Source organism: Neopelma chrysocephalum, unplaced genomic scaffold (genome assembly GCF_003984885.1).
Source record: "Neopelma chrysocephalum unplaced genomic scaffold, ASM398488v2 Primary Assembly neopelma1_139, whole genome shotgun sequence".
Classification (NCBI taxonomy): Eukaryota; Metazoa; Chordata; class Aves; order Passeriformes; family Pipridae; genus Neopelma; species Neopelma chrysocephalum.
Window position 1 is genome coordinate 2,977,271 of NW_020897801.1, and position 19,451 is coordinate 2,996,721.

Here is a 19,451-nt window from a genome sequence, read left to right on the forward strand (position 1 = left end):
CTGAGATGTTTCAGGTGGGATATGCGGCACGCTTTGTGCACACGTTTTTACAAGGGACCTTGAATGTGTGGGAGTAATTTGTTGCTCTGTCATCAGGACTTGTTTGGCTTGCTGGAGATGTAGGCGTAGCCCCAGGAGTCAGTGGAATCGAGCGATCGTTCCTCTGGCATTGTAAAAGAATGAGAGAGAAACACGGGTCCAGCGCTTTTAATTCTCTTTAAATATAAAAGCTCTCAATTATATATCTGAGGTGCTGCATTTTACCCCTCCAGTTCCTAAGCAACAGCTATTTTCAGATTGAGTGCGTCTGGTGTTGTCTACCTACTTCAGGCTTTTACGAGGTGGCTCGTCAGTGGAAGCTGGGCTGTTCTCTGTCTCCACTGGCTCCCTTTGTCGTGGCACTGTGAGGAGACAGATGCTTTAGAGAAACGTGAGAAGCTCGGGTGTAACCGGTCTCGACCTTGCAGCTCACAAAAACTCGTGTACATCGGGGAACTCTGCCATCTGCAATGAAACACAGGAGTCAGAAATAAGGTTCTTGACACTGGTTTGGGAGAAGCCTTTTTCTCAAGTCTGGAAAAGCCTCTAGAGCAGATCCGAAACCATGAGCCGGAAATCTCTGTACTTGCTGAAGCGTAGGTGGGAGTCGATTCCCGCTGCTGACCAGGTACAGTGCTCTGGTGAACCTGTTGTGTCTCTTGTCTACTCTTGCAGTGCCACTGTAAAGAGTTTTACATTGATTTAATGGGGGTGGTTGGGGTCCTCTGCATACAGAGAGAACCAGCTGATTATTACTTGTAATTTCCATGATAAATACTGCAAAATGTGCATAAAGCTGATTTTGCAGGAGCGTGTGCTTGTGAATGTGGAGATGCCATGGCAGCCCACTAATACAGACTTATTTAACCAACAGAATCTTCCTGTCTCAAAAATGAGACTTTTTCTAAAGGCTTTAGGAGTGTTTTAAAGTGAAGGGCTAAGGAAAAGTGTAGTCTACTGTTAAAGGGTTCCTCGGTGCATGTCCTCGGTGCATCTCATACCTTACACATATGTATATATGTATGAAACCACTGATGCATTGGCAGAACCTCAGCGTTTTCAGGATCATCTTGGTCGATGCGTCATTGCAAGTATGTTAACAAGGATGAGAATAAAGCAGATGTAAACAGAAAATATGTAAACATCTGCTGGGCAAAGCAGATGTAAAAACTGTGGGATGCTGTTTGGAGCAAGCGTTGTCACCATAAGTAGGACTAAGATGAGATGAATGGGAGTACTTCTTGATCCAGGCACTCCAGGATTCTCTGAATTTTTTTTCAGTATCTTACTTGGTATGTAAAGACACTAAAAGAAAAATAATTCTAGAAATAATATTGAAAGGAAAGTGGAGGTGTTTGCTTAGTACATGTTTCAACTCAGTTTTCTGGTTATAAAACGGTTGACTATGAAGTGCATTTATCAGTGATAAAGAGGAAATTCAGGAGAAAATTATTCAACAGAAGGAAGGATGGGCATCAAAAATGCTTCCCAGTTTTTGAGAAGCATCCTCCTCTACACTTTTTTATTGAGAGAGGGAAGGGAAGGGCAGATTACATGCCATGTTTTATAGAATTGTAGAATTTTAAAGCTAAATTAGACCACTGAGAACATCTAGGGATCTCAGACCTATTACTAGTCAAAAAATACTATGTCACATCATAATTCACAATAAAATAATAAGGCAGAGTTGATGAATACCTTTTTGTTGTATTGAAATGGAATTGAATTGATCCAGTTCAGTCAGACTCTCTAAAATCTCCTGGTAAAAGAGGGGTAAATAAATGCTCTCTTATGAAGTGAGTAATTTGTAATCTTGTTTCTATTAAGATGTGGAGACACAGTGTTGTTTCAAAGGAAAGCTGTATTTCAGCCTCACTTTTCCAGCGTTTCTTTTTCATTTTAATGACTGTAATCTAATGTTGCATTGCATCATACTGTGTTACAGTATGTAACACATACAGATGTGTCTGGGAAAAATAAGTATTCCTTACCTAGGTGTGAGGTGTGCTTGACTGCACTGAGCTGTGCATCCGTTCCATCATCAGTCCCTCAACCCCTCTGGAGGGTTTTAAAAAAGGAAATTTCCCTGACCCATGTATCGCTTTAGGAGAGCGAGACTCAGTAAGTGCTGCACATAGATGGGGTTGACTTGAGCAAAATGTGAATCTGGACAGATATGCCAAAGCTAAACTAACAGGGGGAAGATGATGTTCATCTTCAGACACACAGGTATTTGCCTGGCTGTTTGCATTGCTCCTTACACTGGCTGGCATAAGTGGAGTGGGGCTGCTCTGCTTGTTCTCCTCCTTCCTTGCTCAACAGTGCCTCGTAGGAAAATGCAGTTACTGTGCAAGATTACAACCCCAAAAAGGCAACTTCTTGAGTGTTTTAGGCTGATCCTGTTCATAAGTTACTGTATAAAAATAATACCTCTGCCTTTTGCTGCAAATTCATTTTTTAGTCCTTAAAGCACTAGCTTACTATGTTCCAGGCTAACCTGGAGGAAATGATATTATATTTTGATAGATGAGTAGTAACATTGTAGGTTACTTCTCTATTCAGAGTAGATAAAAGATAATTATGTTAACAAATGACAAAACCTCTCCAAACTGGCTTACTGCACTACCACTTTAAAAAAAAATACTAAAGGAAGGAAATAAAATCAAGCTCTGAAAGTGGGATTTTTGCCTTGATCTTGTTTCTTGTTTAAAATAATAGAGCAGATCTGACTTTTAAGAACATGGGAGCTGTAAGTCCACAGTGAACTCTGATACTCTATTTGAACACACTTTTTGTCTTTTAGAAGTTATTAAGTGATTTGTTATTACTCATCTTACATACTTTACATCAAACCAAAGTACACTCAGAACCATTGAGGCAAGGGTGAGCAGGCTGAGAAGTAGAGGTAGTGGCAAAACAAGAGTAGTTATGATGTCTGTAGACAATATTGTTGAAGGTTGTAGGGTTTTTGGAGATGTATTGTTATATAATTCTATTTTTGATCTTTTGAGCATCACTTATGCTCACAGCCACTACATCACAGAAGTTTCCATGGTTCCCAGGGTCCGGTATGACAAAGGAATGTTATCCTCGGTGTTTTGCATTTTGTGTGTGTGAAAGGGTGAGGAAAGTGGATTTGAGTGTGAAACCTGAATTAGATCTATTTGGTTTCAGTTGATGAGAAATGTCTGATCTAGCTATACTTTTTTATATGCGGAATAGTTTTGTTCTGTGAGTGTTTTTCATGGGTAAATTTAAGCAAAATGGTGATGAATTAAATGTTGTATATTAATGTCTATTCAACAAACTGTAGTCTCTTAGTGCTTGAATCTTGAATGGCTTTCTCAATAATTTCAGAAGGAATTACCTGTCTAGATCTAAAGAAAGAATTTATGAATGCTTTTCTTTCTTGTCCATCCAGCAGTTCAGATTGCCTGAAAGTCTTTCCTGAAGTTTCAGTAAGGTTTAGGGGGAAATTCTCTGTTGCTTTTATTTGATGTATGTGCCTGAGGATCTTGAACTGATCCTAATTTTTTATCCCTGAGAGCTGTTACTAAGAATGATTTCACTGAATGGATATGGATTTAAAATGTTGTGGTAACCAGATGAGCCAGAGGTGTTAAATATTTGCTGTAACGCTGTTGAGTACTTCCCTCTGCCTGAAATTCCCTGTAGATTTCATGAGCCATAGCCTTTGAGCATAAGTTGTATTTGATACTGCTCCTAAGACAGGAGAAATCTTCACACATTATCCCATGATGGAAACTGAATTTAAAAACAGGAACTAGATTTATACAGCACTGTAAAAACCTCGTAACCAATAATTGCTGTAGGGATTTATATAGCTATAGGTAGTTAAAAGGAATGTACTGTGCAGATAAATAAATGTTGTAATATTTCTTCAGCTAGAAATGCATGCTTATAGCAGCGTAAGCAGCGGTAATGCTTTCTGTACCATTAAGTCACCAGTTTAGATTGGGATGGATTAGTGTAAAGCCCACGAAGTGATGCCTCTCTCACCTGCCAGTGATTTACAGCACAGCTATGCCTGAGGCAGTTTGCGTGTACAGTGCAATATCTTGCTCCTAACCACTGATACGGTGGGTGGGAGAAACTCCCAGAGCCTACAACCCATGCAAGGTGCTAAACAGCAGATAAACTGATCCTGATATGACTTGAGTCATAACTGTGAAATGATAAATCAAGGGATTTTCCAAGAGTCAGTCTGATATCCCATGACATCATGCAGGCACCATATTTTCAGTGTGTTCATGTATAGACTAAGTCTGATGGATTAAAGCTGCTGTAAAGAAATGGACAAGGTTCACTTTGTCAGGACTGGAAATTGTAGTTTTGCATATTTCTTTTTTTCTTTATTGTTTTTTAATTGTTTTACTAATGGCTCACCTCAGCCACAGACCTTTTTGCTATTTGCATCTTGCCTTTGTGTCCTGAATGGTCCTCACTTATAACCCCTGTACACCCATGAGGATGGCTACAACACATCTGATATTTTTTAAGACAGTGTTCGAGCTCCTGTGCTTTATTTTTCTCTCAGGTGTCCGCTACACTCAGACTTTTTGCTGCTGTCCAGCTGCCTGACAGCAGTATGGCACTGCTGAGGTTCAGCCAGAGCCAGCTTCACTGGGAACTTCATGGTGAGGAAGCACAAGCCCCTGCAGGACAGCAGTCCTTGCACCTCAGCCACAGGCAGGAATGTGGCTCGCAGGCGTGGATGTTTGTGTAGGGGGGCCGTGGCAGAGCCTGGCTCACAGCAGGACAGTATCAGTGAACTGAGTGAAAGCCACAGTGCAGCAGGGGTTCATGGTATGTGCCTCCTCTCTGTGCAAAGCTCGTGAAGCTTTTCATGGAGAAGGGGATGATGGAATGGTTATGGCAAGGAGGCCTCAGAGCAGTCGGTGCAGGACTGTGAGTGTCCCTGGCTCACAGCTGTCCTGTGGATTAGGAAAATGTGCAAAAGAGCCAGGGGCAGCAGGAGCCAAGAAGTTCCTTCTCCTTTCAAGTGCCTGTGCCTGGTGGGTTGTGCCTAGTTATTCTGTTTGCACAACCTGTCTCCCAGACAGGCTATGGCACGTGGTGGGAGCCATCCCGCCCATGGCATCACCACCACCACAACACGTGGTCTCTTGAGGAAGGAGGCTTCAGTGGCAGCAGAGTAGCAGACATAGACAGCCAGGGAGAAGCAATGCAAGCCAAGGTAGAGGTCATGCACTACCTTGTATCATTGCATTTACTTAGAAGAAGTGTGTGCCAGCCATCAGTCAGATGGGCCACAGGAGCAGCACTGTGAGTGACCACAGGAGCTCCCAGCTCCCCTTGTACCTCCACCTTATTCAAATCCATGCACCTGGGGGTTACAGCCTTGTCAGCTGTAGCTCATCTCTCCCTACACTCTCACATTAGAAAGGCCCATGGGAATACATGCCTGAATCAGAATTCTTGCTGGAACACATCACAGCAATGATCCTTGTATCTAACTCAATCCCTCCAATTTTACCTAAAAACAGTTTACCAAAAAAAAAAAAAAGTTTTCTGTTAAGAATGTTTCTGTGGTTTTCCACAGTTATTCATTGTTAATAAAACCTTACATTATCCTTTCATTCAGCAGACAAGATTTCAAAGCTTTAGTGGCAGAGCAGAGATTTGTGGAGTTTGGGATGTTATGAGAAAGAGGCCTCATGGGAAGGTTGTGGGTTGTTTGGAATATGGAGCTGTGGCTGGGGGAGGAGAGTTGCTTTTGCACAGCAGGAAAGGTGCAGAAAGCTGAGGCTTGGATTAAGAAATGATCTATGAAAAACTTCCTTGCTTTCTAATGAAGCAAATGAATGATGTGGAGCAGAAAGCTATCTCAGAGAAACAACCTGACGCAGACTTGGCCTTGCTTCTCCTAGAAGGGAGGAGTTGAGCCACAGGCACTAAGCTGCAACTGTGGGACCATTTCTGTTTGTCCCACAGGCTTTCTACCCTATTGCTCTGAGGAATGTGCAGGAGGGGAACAGGGTGGTAATGACACTTGAGAGAGATCCCTCTTGCTTGCCAGTGTATCACCACCACACCTCAGGATGTGACCAGAGAGGTTCCTTGGGCAGTCAGGATTGTAAAGGTGTCCATTTAGGCCACAGAACCAATGTTTCCAAAGTACAACAGAGACCAGCTCATTTCAGAAGGATCAGCACCAGGAATGTATTCATCGTCTGGTGTGGCTTTGGCCAGGCAAGAGCTGGGGCGGGGAGTCTCAGCGCTGTACATTGCTCCATGCTGGCAAAAATGGCAATAAAATATCCATAGAGACTCACAAAAGCCAGAAGGATGACAGAGAAATTGCAATAAGTGTTGATGGAGGGTTCTGAGGGGGCAGGAGGATAAAAGGCAAGATCTGTCATACTGAGTGGTTGTGACACAGGTGTGGGCAAACCTCCTGCAACCTTCCATATCCGTCATCTGTAGGATGGAGAAAAACCTTTAAAATGGTGCCAGACCCTCTTCTCTGTCAACTTCTCTGTCTCAAAATGATTGGCAGTGGGACAGAAGTGGACTGGAAGCTCGATAATGACAGTCATTCTGTCATGTCAATATTCTTGTAGCTAAGCAGGAGCTCAATGCAGATTTCCAAAAATGCTGCCTTTCTTCTTGAATACCTTTGTCCACCGTTAATCTTCCCAGGTTTGTTGTGCAACTCCTGGTGATAATCAGGCAGTCCAGTTGTGTGACACAGAACAGAAGCCTGCTGACAATACTCAAATTGTATTTTACTTTATTCAGTGAGCAAGTTCCAGTTCAGGAAAGCTGCAATTTGTAGGATCATAGCCATGCTGCAGATGAGTGCAGTTTGGAAAAGGAATCAGCATTGAAGTGCAAACAGCAGTCTGAAATCATATCCTGGTGAAATGAGTCCTTGAAGCAGCATGGTAAGAAAATAAGCAGTTAGGCATGGTGCTGTTTGACACTCAGTATTTTGAAAAGCAGAGATAGTGGAAGAAGCTGATACACTGGTTTTGGTTTGTTGGGGGTTTTTTTGCCAAGCTTTGCCTTAGACTGGAGAGTGCATGTCCACTTGTGTGGTGCAGACATAGACTGACTAAGGCAATTGAATTGAGAAGATGAGATTGTGAACTGTCATCTTTTGGAGCAGAGAAAGCAGATCTTTTTCTCCCCTGGGGTCATCAGACTTCTGAAATACCCCTTAATCTCCTTGCATTTCTCATGTCACAACAGTGTATCTGGCAGTTTTCATCATTTCATTTTTGGCATTTTTAATAGTTTTGTGTATTTATTTGTTTTCAGATCCCTGTTTCTTATACGGTATAAATTTCCTGGCTACAGCTTATATTTTTTAATTGCTTCTTTATAAATTTAGAGGATTATGGTCCTCAGGTTAAGAGATTTTGTTCATGTGTTTGTTTTTTTTTCTTTAGTTTTCCAGTTGCAAACTGTTAGGAAAAATGCTTAGGTCGTCAGTTATACTTGTTTGTTGGATTTAAGGGGATTTAAAATTTATTGGCATCTGACAATTGAGTTGCTGGAAACCTTTAAGACCCATAAAGAAAGTTACAGACTTTCAGAGCGTTTAATCTGCTGAAATTCAAGTCCTCAAACTAGAACTCTCTGCAGGTTTTCAGACTGTAAATTCTTCAAATTGCCAAAATATTGGCATCTGTATGTCAATCTCTGAAACAGAAGCTACACTGAGAATGTTCTGAGACCAGAGTGGTGCATCTCAAAGAGTTTGATAGTTAATAATGAGTAAAACAGTGCCCCTTAGTCTCCTGGAAATGGCTATGCTGGATAAAATTTTCCAAATACAGGCTAACTGCTGCAAGGGGAAACATCAGAGTAAATGTTTAAAGTTTTGAAAAAGTATTGAGCAAGGTCTTATGAAGGGAAGCAATGGCCTACATAATAATTTGTGATACAGCCAGCTTGCTTGTAATGAAAAAAAAACCACCCCACATTAGCACTATGTAGCACTGGAGCTTTTGTGATGATAGATTTTTGCTCCTGACAACTACTAAAGGCTGAGAGTTGTGCCACAAGGTGTTCTTTTCATTTCCAGTAGCACCTTAGATTTCACTTACTGCATATGTGTTTCAGGTATTTGCCACCTTCCCAAACAAATTTTTGAACACAATCATTGTAAAATTTTACCTTCCTGTATTCAGAGATGAACCCAATTATGGAATGAACATGATTAATGTACTTAATTTTTTACGCCTAGTCTTCAGCCAGTATGCTTCCACTGGTATGTTAATAGTAGCACTGGTAGAGGATGTGGGCTGCTCTAACCTGCCTTACAGAGTTTCCACAATGCCATTGATGTTGGAAGATGCCTTTGTTAACAAGGACAAAATGAACCTATGAGTTCACACTATAATAGAAACTTCATTTTGAAGACATTTATATTAAGAGTTTTGTTTTGTTTTGTTTTTTTTCCCTGTGCTTTGTGTCTGTGCTGGGGAAGATATGTGTGCTGTAATTGCTGCTCTCTGGGATAGTTTTAAAGAATAAATAAGTGAAAGTATTTCCTATTGTTCCTTCCTTACAAGAACACATGCTGGATTCTCTAGTAGCTCATTTTATGAGTTTCCCAGTGGAAAAGCTCACAGCTGATCAGCTCTGCTCTCAACAGCAGATGTTCCTTTTCTTGACTTTAGTAGTAAGCCATAATTTTGTTCTGTGTCTGATGGATCAGCATTCAAAATTTCAAAATGAATTATTGGAGCAGCCTGCTGAGATTTTTGAATAAGCTAGAGCTGGAGTAAATCTTAAAGTCAAGTCGTAAAAAACAAAATTTTGTGTTGGGTTGGATTTTACAGATCAAGGTTCATTGTGTAATGGGTCTGCATTGCTCCACTTTCAATTCCTGAATAACCTTGAATGTTACAAAAGCAGTATGAATTCTTACAGTCTATAAAGGAAGTCTGGAGCTTACCAGGTCTTGAATCTAGAATTCATAATTACTGAGTTGCTGGCCTTCATGCAGGACTGAAAACCCCTGCTTTTTATGGTGAACGGGCAAGCCCTTAGAAGAGAGAGAGAGGCCTCAGTTACTGAACTGCAAAAATGGAAAGAAAAAAAAAATTAGCTTGAAAAAGTTAATAACCTGGATGATGGAAAGAGTGCACCTGTAGCAAATTTGCAGATGATACAGAACTGGGAGGAGTGGCTGCTACTGCAAGTTGTTGTGTTGCTGTTTCAGAGGGACCTTAACAGGCTGGAGAACTGGGCCCACAGGAATCTTAATAAGTTCAGCAGCAGGAGATACAAAGTCCTCCCACGCCTGGGAGAAGTAACTGCAGGCACCAGTACAGACAAGGGACGGACTGGCTGGGGAACAGCTTGGCACAGAAGGACCTTGGGGGTCCCAGTGGACACCAAGCTGAATATGAGCCAGCAACATGTCCTGATGGCAAAGCAAGCCAACAGCATCCTGGACTGCACTGGGCACTGCTGACAGGCTGAGGGTGGTGATCCTTCTACTCATCTCAGCACTGGTGAGACACACCTGCAATGCTGGGTACAGGTCTGTGCTCCCCAGAGCAAGAGAGACACAGAAATATTGGAGTGTGTCCAACAAAGGACCACAGAAGTGATTAAGGGACTGGAGCATCTGTCAGGTGAGAGGAGACAGAGGGAGCTGAGACTATTCAGCCTTGAAAAGAGAACACTCAAGAGCATCAGTGTGTATAAATACCTGATGTGAGAGACTGAAGGAGATGGAGCCAAACTCTTCTCAGGGGTGTCCTGTCACTGGACAAGAGGCAGTGGGTACAAACTGAAATACAGGAATTCCTGTTTAAAAATAATAAGGAACTTGTTTACTCTGAGGGTGCCAAGCACTGGAACAGGTTACCCAAAGAAGTTGTGGAGCTTACATCCTTGGAGATACCTTTTGTTTTCCCTACACCTCCTGCCACAAGCACAGAAAATTCATGATGAGGGAAAAAAAGCTGTAGAGATGGCGAAGACGAGCCAGGAAAAAAGTTTTTCCAAACAGAGCTGGAGCAATATTTAAAACCAGCTACCAAAATAGTGATTTAAAACATGTAATCCCTTTTCAGGGGGATAGTGTTTTGGTAGAAACCCAGATAACCTTTCTTTCTGTTTCCAGTAACTTTGCATCTAAAGCACAAGAGCTTACTGCTCTAAAAATGAGAAAATATTGTTAATACTGTCTGTTATTCTTCTGATATCTGACAGACAAACAATTTGAAATTTTCTGTCCTGTATGGTTTTGAAAGTTCATATGCTACTCTCACATATATACCCTCAGCATCAGAATAAGCCTGACACATACAGCATTTTTAGTTTTCTCATTCAGGATAGGAGGACCTGAATCTTCAAAGTTAGATGATGGATATGATAGAAATGTGGAATGGTAGTATGCTTTTGTGTCATATTATTATGGACCAATTTTTTTAGGTGTCTAAAAATAATAACTCTGTGCATACAGAGACTGTGTTTTAGGACTCCTGGAGGGTTTTATGTACTTCCTTCTTTCAAATTAACAGTTGGAGTTGAGTGAACAATCTGCAAATAATTATTTTATATTAAGTTCTTCATTAAGATGCAGAAAAGGAGGGAGGCTTTGCTGACAAGAGAAGCTGCAGTACTGCTTTCTATTCCTTACAACTCTGTGGGATGTGAAAGTGATGCATAGCTGAAGTCAGTGATCTTAAAGGATCAATGTTGCCTTTGAGACAGCGCTGCCTCAGAATGGTGATCGTTGCTGGGATTTTGATGTGGTTGCATTCTCATCACAGAAACAGCCCCTGGACAAAATCAAGCCGTAGATTTTGACTCATTTCTGTCCAGATAGGAGTTGTGAAAATGTATGATTGTACATGTGGTTTCTCTGTGGAACTGCCACCTCCCATCTTACAGACAGACAGTACCTTTCTTTTCTGAGCCACTGCACAGCATCGATGGTGGATGCAGCTTGGTGTTGGTGGAGGAGCAACACGAGCACCGTGTCTCCTTCCTCAAAGGACACAGTCCAGTTGGACAGTGGTACATCAGCAGCTCAGTTGTGATAAACTCCCCCCCATGCTTAGGCTCATGTTGTGCAGTGTACATTTTTTACTGAAGAGCAAGTAGAGCATGGGAGAGGAGGAAACATAGAAACTGGAATGGAAGTTCCTTAAGAGCAGTGTGAATCTGTCTTGTCCTGTGCCAGACACATCTTCTGGAGTGAATCTCTAAATCTCTTGATGTGGGGTAGCCCTTTGTCTTTGGGAGTGCATAGACAGCACCTTTGTTTCAAGACTGTGATGTTCCTTCTCCATCCCCCCAACACTGAGTCTTAAGGTTGGAAGAAGAAGCTGCGAAAGTTATACAACTGGGTGGTAGATTCCTGAGATTCTCGAGGTCCTAGGGATGTGCTATTTTTGTTGCTGCAGGCATTCAAAAAAAATGTACTTCCAACATTTTGTTTTGGAATTATTGCTGGAGTTCTGAAGTCCAGGAATTTTTAGCAAGTCCTCACCATAGGAGCAGAAAGAAACAAATCTAAGATATTTTAATATGGCACACATAGTTCTGTTATTGCCAAAGGGAAGTGCTCTACTTAAATGTCAAGACAATGTTAACAACTGACCCAAGAGAAAGGATTTGGTGATCCCAAATGGTTTGTAACGGTCTGGTGTCTTTCACTGAAAACTCTACCTCAGTTTTCCAATGCTTGGGAGGCGTTTACTGTGTAATGGATATGGAACCTGCACTCCCCTTATTGCTCCAAGTCAAACTTTTTGGAGTCCTTGTAGTAGGGTAGATGAACCCTCCCTTGTCAGCATCTCTTGTGTGCTCTGGAAGGAACCACTCGAGGTAGCAATCACATAAAGGAACAGAAAAATTTCTGGATCAGACTTTCCTTATGGTGGTATTCCAACGTGCACTCCTATTTCTCTTCAATTAGGAATTGGTGTCTGTTGATATCAACTGCCTTTACTGGGGAGATAAATAAGCAGTGCTATTTTAACTGATACAGTTCTTCCCATCATGGCACTTCATCTCATTTGGAGGACTGTTCTCTGTGTTTCTCTCACGTGCCTGATCATCCCTCCCAGGATGAAGATAACTACTTAAAATCTGTCCCATTCATATTCCCTGATGTGTTGGAGTAATACTGATCACGTCAAAGGACCTTTTTGGCCATTACAATGAAATTGGAACTTAGTCATGTCTATAAGTTTCTCACACTGCTATAAAATTTTCTAGGCATGTTGATCATGGGTCTGTTTTAAATGCAATTTGTTTAGCTCAGGAATATGATTGATATTTTTCCAGATATTACTTCACGGTCCCCAGCTTGACTACTTACTCCCATTCAACTGTAATGCCTGCCCAGTCCCTAATGGATATTGCTGTGTACTACATCCAGACTGGCATCCCAGACATGTTTTCAACTGACCAGAGTGCATGTCAGCACTTACTAACTTATCTTCACCTCCACATTTGATGCTATTCTTCTGTATAAGGGCCTGTATCCCTTTTTTATGCCTCAAAAAAGTTCAAATGCATCTTTACCTTTTTGATCATCAGAAGGATAGCATAGGAAGCATACTATGCTTCCTCCTAGTTCCCTTCTAGATTCCTCTCAGGCTTCCTTTGTATCATCTTTGGCTCTGTGTAGGTCCTTGAATCCAAGCAAAGTTGTCTTAGCCTTGCCAACCTTTTTTTTCCCTTTTGCAACATTTCTGATATGGAACTTTTCCCATCCACAAAATGTGGTCCAGGTTCTCTGCATTTAAACCTTAATCCCTGCAACACCCATCTGTATAAAAAAGTGCCTTTTTCAGTTCAGGAAAAAAGTCTTCTAATTGTTCTTCTTATTCTTGTCTACCTGTTAGTACTTTTAATAATTTGATCTGCTCTGATCAGAGTCTATCTATACCTTTCAGATTTTATGGTGTATATAAACTCAACTCTTTCACTGTGCCATTTGATAGTGTCATAACCTAGTGATGCTCTCTAAACCAGAAAAATAAAACAAGAGATGAGTCTCTTAAACTTCTTTATAGTTTCATTTTGATGCTGATGATCTTTTAGTATTTGTTGTGGGTTTTTTCTATTCAGACCATTTTTCCATTTTTGTTGCTATTATATTTTATAAGACAGATCCTGTGGCCTTTATTATACCACAAAACCTGTTACTTTACATGAGAATATTGATAATTTACAAGCCAAAAATTGGGCCTCATAGTGCTATACTGATTACAACTGGTTTTTACTCAGGTGACAGCAAATGTCCATCTCTGCAAGAGTACTTTCACAGAAACATCAGAACAGATGATGTGACCATATTTTTACTGTTTTCCGTGGTTTTTTTGGCTTCCCACCCAGAGAACGTAGTGAATTTGGCATTGCTATTCCAATTAATAAAAATATAGTCTTTACCGCTTTCATTCTTTACACTTTATTTTATTTCTTTTCTTTCCATTAAAATGTCACCAAAATGTCCATGAATTTTTATTTTATTACATTATGATTCATTATTGAGAATGAATTATTGAAAAGGACTGGGATGGGAGGGGGATTCAATTATAAAAGGAGTAGGAGGTTAAAACTGAAAATCTGAGGTAGGATAGCCACTGTGCCTAGGGGTATGAAATAGGCTTCCCTCTGTATAATGTGCTCTGGATGCCTTAGCAGAGTATAACTTGATTTCTAAGTTCCTGGCAGCTGGAAATACTGCTCAGTGAGTATTACCATCTAGATGATGCCTTAATTTATGATTTCTGTGTGAGGATATTATATTAACATCAAGTGAGATTTTTGCATAATGGGCAAGAAAATGATTCACTGCCTTTCACTTTTTGTCAGTATCTAGAATATGGTTGGTACCAAAGTATCCAGATTTATTTTGTGCACTGAGTATGCTGTGGGGTTGGGAATGGTATTGGGGGATAGCAGCCCAGTTTGTGGGCTTCTGCTGCCACCACAGGAGCATTTGCTGTGTACTCAGTTGTCAAAGGGACACTTGGCAGGGAACTGTCTTGTGCTGTGGCAGTGAATTCATTTCTTCAGCTGTTACACAGGTTCACCTTCTGGGCTCAGTAATTGTCAGAAGACTTTTCAGCTGTTTACCCCGGATGAACATGTTTCAAGACCTTGACGTCACCATTGCCTGATGTTGTTCACTTTATGACTCTGTGGTTTAAGTTTTGAGGCCACACACAAAACTCTTTATGGTTTTCTCCTGTATGAACTTTCCTGCTGCCAGGAACAAGTGCATGTTTGATGCACTGTAGAGGGAAGAAATAGATGGGAATTGGAAGTATTTATTTTTTAGTTTATGAGCAAAGACACTTCCGATGCTGCCTTCTGCTAGCAAGAGAGCACTATGAAATCCTTTCATAAACCTAATCCAATGTCTATCTTACTGTTACTTTGCTTTTTTTTCCCCTCCCCAAATTCTCCTCTAGTGGTAATTTCCTGCTTATATTTATGTCCATCCCATTTGTAACAGTCCAATGTTATCCTGTAGCATAAACAAGCCTGCTCTCTGGGGTATTTTAAAGAGCAATCATATCCCCTCTCAGCCATCAGTCTACTACATTAGATAGGGTTTGCTTTTCCTGGTCTATGGGTTATTTTCTTCCTTCATCTAAAAGCTCTTTCCTGCATTTATTGCAGTTAAGTAGAATTCAACTTTCTGCATAAATTGAATATAAATTAGAGTCTGCCTAGGTACCTGATTAAAGGAAAGGCAATAAATCAAGTATAAAACATAATTTTTAATCCTCTTGTTAAGCAGAAGCCATTTAGATTCATAGAATCACAGAATCGTTTACATTGGAAAAGACCTCTAAGGTCATCAAGCAAAATGGTCAACCTGCACTGCCAAGCTCACCACCAAACCATGTTCCTAATTGCCACACTTCCTGACACTCGGGGCTACCCCACTGCCTCTCCTTCTTTGCCTGTCCCTTCTGAAGAGTTTTCCTGCTGCACAATGGCTTCCAGCTCCTCCTGCTCCTTGTAGATGCCGTGTTCACTGGTGTAGGTGCACTTCAGTCGAGCTGTTGATCCCAATATCTTTTGTAGGGAAGAAGCCTCAACTCTTACATGACCACTCTCAGGTACTTTCATTGTTTCCAACCCTTCAATAACCCTTGTGTTTTTGCTGCTGCATGGATCTCCATCCCCTAACTCTACCAGGACTGCACATAGAAAGACCTCACTAGAACACCACCCCTCAAACATTGGCGTGCTGTCTCCATTCTTATCTCCAGGGAGCCTGGTTTTTGTTTCCCTCTTCAAATCTAGTTTAAAGCTCTTTCAGTGATCCCTGCTAACTCCTGTAATGAGATCCTTTTTCCCCTTTAAGACAGGTGTACCCCATATCTTACCAGCAGGCCTGGTGTTGTGTAAATGAACCTGTGACCAAAAACCCAAAATCTTGCCAGTGACACAAGGTTCAGGGCCAGGTATTGATCTGCTGGCTCTTCCTGTTTCTTCCTTCTTCATTCCCTGCAACTGGAAGGATACAGGAAAACACTTCTTGTGCTCCTCAGCCCTTAACCAGCTGCCCCAAGGCCCTGAAGTCTTTCTTGATTGTCCTCAGACTTCTTGTTCCAACTTCATCACTGCCTGCCTGGAAGATCAGTCTGAAGGCTCTACCAGGTGAGGAAGCTTTCTCTTCACATCTTTAACTGTCCCCAGGCAGGCAGCAGACTTTACTAAGAAGTGGGTCTGGTCTGCATATCAGGCCTTCTGTTCCTTCTCCTATGACAGTGACCCATCTTTTCTTCTTTATGGAAGCAATTTTAATGCAGGGCATGGGCCAACTTAACCTTGGCAACACCTCCAAGCTAGATGAACCATCATTCTTGTTGCACCTGTATCAATGCCTTGTTTGTTCATGAATTGATAAGTGAACATAGTCCTGACCACCTGAAATGGAGAATCTTTGAATTTGGACTGGCTCCTATTGCTAGTCCCCAGGAGTATAACCTTTAGTTCAGTACTGAATTTTATCCATCACCCCTCATGCAGTATTTTTGGTGTGATATCCCAGTAGTCTGTTGTGTGGGCAGTGTCTTTGAACACTGTCATCAGCACATGTAATTTGCTGACTGTGCTTCTTGTGACATGTCACTGATAGGAATATTAATTATGATCTTTTCTAAGACTGACCTGGCCTTTGAGAAACTCAAAACATGATCCCTGCACACTGACACATCCTCATGCTACATATGTTTATAGATTACAATTAGCAAATAGAAAAGGGGTAAAAGTTGGCAAAACTGTTGTGATTTATGATTTAATTTCAGAGAAAAAAGGGAGCAGGAAGAATTCCAGTCTTAGAGAATAAGAACTGAGTTTCATTACCTTTTTCCTCCCTAAAGTTGTATTTCATTTAGCTGTGTGAAAAAGTAGCTGAAGAAAAAGGTAGGAGGAATATTTTATCTTGCACAAGAGATCAGGAAAACAGAAGCCTTCTCCAGGGCAAATAGTCTCAGGATATGGAGTAAATTGCCAGTCATCTTTCTCTCCTCCTTATATTACCTGATGTATTGGAGCAGTTAAAGAGGAATGTACTGCTCAAATGCAGTCAAGAATTTGATTCTATTACTCTATTTTTCATATTACAACTTTGGTGTTGGACTTGTAATCAGGAGGTTACCCCCATGCCTTGCTGAAATGTGCTTTCTTTTCTCTATCTAGTGTTTAAGGGGAAGGCAAGTAACACTTTCAAGTCTCAGCTGGTGCATGGCACAAACAATGATTGAAGTCAAATAATTGTAGTGCCTTGTAACCCAGAACAAATGGGGAACCTGCTTTGGGAAGTGTTTCCCACCAAGCTGCGTTTGCTGGTTTGGAAGCTGGTGATGTCAGATACAAAGTCCTCCTTTTGGCAGATATTCTCTAAGGCATTTCTGGCAAAGGCTCAGCAGGAGAGTGTCAGCATTTGAGGCTTCTGTTGTGGGATGGCTTAATATTGTAACAGCCCATAACATATACTTTAAGAAAGGATGTGAGATCCCATCCCTTTATCAGCTGCAAGGGTTATCACGTATTGTGGGACAAATCTAGTAGCTGGGTGCAGTTGTTTTTTTTTTCCTGCTCTGCTGTCAAACTGGAGTTTCTTCAGACTTCCAGTTCTCATAAATAATGTTTAAATAATATATTTTTCATAGGTATATGGATAGACCATATATGTAGGCGTGTGGGAGGGAGGTAGGTGTCTGCTGCATTTAAAAAGCCATCTTATGTAATACAAAAAAATATTTTAAAACCTAAGGAAATGTGTCATGTCTGTGTTACAAAAATTTTATTTCTGTTGTTTGTTATTTGGCTCTGATATATCAGACAAACCTTCTCTGGAGAACCAATTACAGCTTTGGTGCGTGTTGTGCTGGGCTGTTTGGTTCCAGGATGGGCCATGGAGAAAGCAGAAGCAGCATCTGTGCAGAGCCTGTATTTTCAGCTCTGGAAATTACTTCCTGACCACTAAACATGTCTACACTGTTGGATTTTAAAACCAATTCTTATTTGTTGTTTGCTCCCTGATAATCAGTCCTGTGGAGAAGTGCAGAAAGGTCTGCAGCTCCAGGTCTTCTGGCCCTCCAGTGAATCACATGACTCCTTTCTTAGTTTGAGCAGTTTTCTGAGGAGTAATGACTTTTGGGATTTTTTTTTAAGTGATTCATTTTCTGTTGATTGAATTATTTTATCATCTTTCAGAAGGCAAGCCAGAAAGTACTAATCCTAGGAAAGAACAATTGTTCCCTTTTGGAGCACAGAGTAAGTACTGATGAAAGAGATCAGCTAGGCAGCACTCCTAGTGTAAATGTAATCATTTAGGTTTCAATGGCTTGCAATTACAGCTTAACCTAAATGGGTTGCTCTACAGGCAGAAAATCTAATTAAACCTAATGAGTCAGTAATTTATGTTTCACATCCTATATACACCCCAATTCCCTAATCCCTATCACTACTGTAAATCCACTAGGAGTCAGCTGGACAACTGAGGGTGGGGGTGGGCTGGCCAGGCCAGGTAACCACTGACCTTCAAATTGAAGCCTTTCCCTCTCTGCTTCAGAGGTCATACCAAGGATTACCCCCCCTGAAATCTGATGGTCATTGCCAGATTTGAAATATATTTGGCTTTTGTTTTGCTGTAAGACTTAGTTGAGAGTGGCCAAGAGGTTTCAGCTGTTTCAGGAGAAGGGTTCTGAGGGATGGACAGGAAGAGGGGTTACTACGTTATTAACTTTATTTCAGTAAAATACTGCCAATGCGTAAACAGAGAGTGGGATATGCCAGATATTTTCTATCTACTAGTCTGTCATAAATAACTGGTATTTCCATCCAAGAATACTTAGTTGAGACTAGAGCATTTCTTAGCCTGTTTGGGTAATTTTTTTGGCTGCTGTAGGTTGGAATTTGTTGACATAGTAGGAGCATATAGTACTTCCAGGAGTGCTCATTAGTTGTGGATTAGCACATATCTGTAATTATTGTCCTGATTACTTCCCTGATTAAATGTAAAATGAATAACATACATGGTAGCATTCATGTAAAATACACAAATCAAAGATTTAGGTCTTTCAGAAGACGTTTTGCACTTCCCAGCAGGAGGATGACTAAAAGAATACATTTCTTTGATACAGACACATCATTAGTTGCTGTTACAGCAGATACAAATTTCCTTTGACATTCCTACTGAAATTAGATCACCTTCCCTTCCTCTGTTTTCTGGTAAAATTAATAAAATTACATCAACATTAAAAAGAATAAAAGGAACATGTGACCACAGCAAGGAGGCAAAACAGATTTCAAAGGAGATACCATCTTTTGTGCTGCTTCAATGCTGTGAACCCAGTATTGGATACAGTATATGTCTTCTTATCTAAATTATTTTATTAGAAATAGGAGTGAAATATTTTTAAACTGTTTTCAAAGAGAAGTTGTGATGTGATAGAAGTTCTGAATGCTTAAACATCCATTGTTGCTGTGAGGCATGTTGGTTTTTGGGGGAGGCGGCAGATCACATTCTATTCCTTCATAGAATAGATGTGGTACAAAAGAAGCTGTTCCTCTGCCTCAGTTTTGATCTCCCCCACCTCTGATTTGCTTAGTCTACCTACAAATGACAGTGCCTAGTCACTACTTGAGTTTTGGGGTGGGGATTTATGGTGTTTTGAGATTTTTTGTCAAAGACTTCCAACTTCACTTTAGTTGGTGAATACAACTAAAGAATATAGTGAGAGTGCAAAACAAATGTCTTTGAATCCAGCTGGCACACTAGTAATTTTTAAAATTAAAGAGTTCTTTATAGTGTGGCGTCTTTGTTTCCTTCCTAACTTACCAATCTCAACCTGTTTTGGGAAGAGTATTGATTCTGGCAGTTCACTGATGTGTAGACACAAGCAAATTCGCTTCAGTAT

General features: G+C 40.9%; 1 protein-coding gene across 2 annotated transcripts in view; it reads left to right on the plus strand.

Moving 5' to 3' along the window:
- Positions 1-208: 208 nt before the first annotated feature.
- Positions 209-19,451, plus strand: part of PDE3A (phosphodiesterase 3A) — an 86,472-nt gene continuing 67,229 nt past the window's right edge. Inside the window, exon 1 of one of the 2 annotated variants that reach the window (XM_027699724.1) lies at positions 209-667. In XM_027699724.1, the coding sequence (XP_027555525.1) occupies positions 605-667 (63 nt within the window). In that variant the 5' untranslated portion in view covers positions 209-604. Of the gene's footprint in view, positions 668-17,784; positions 17,806-19,451 lie in introns of those variants that run through there. The other variant, XM_027699725.1, reaches the window with a different exon arrangement.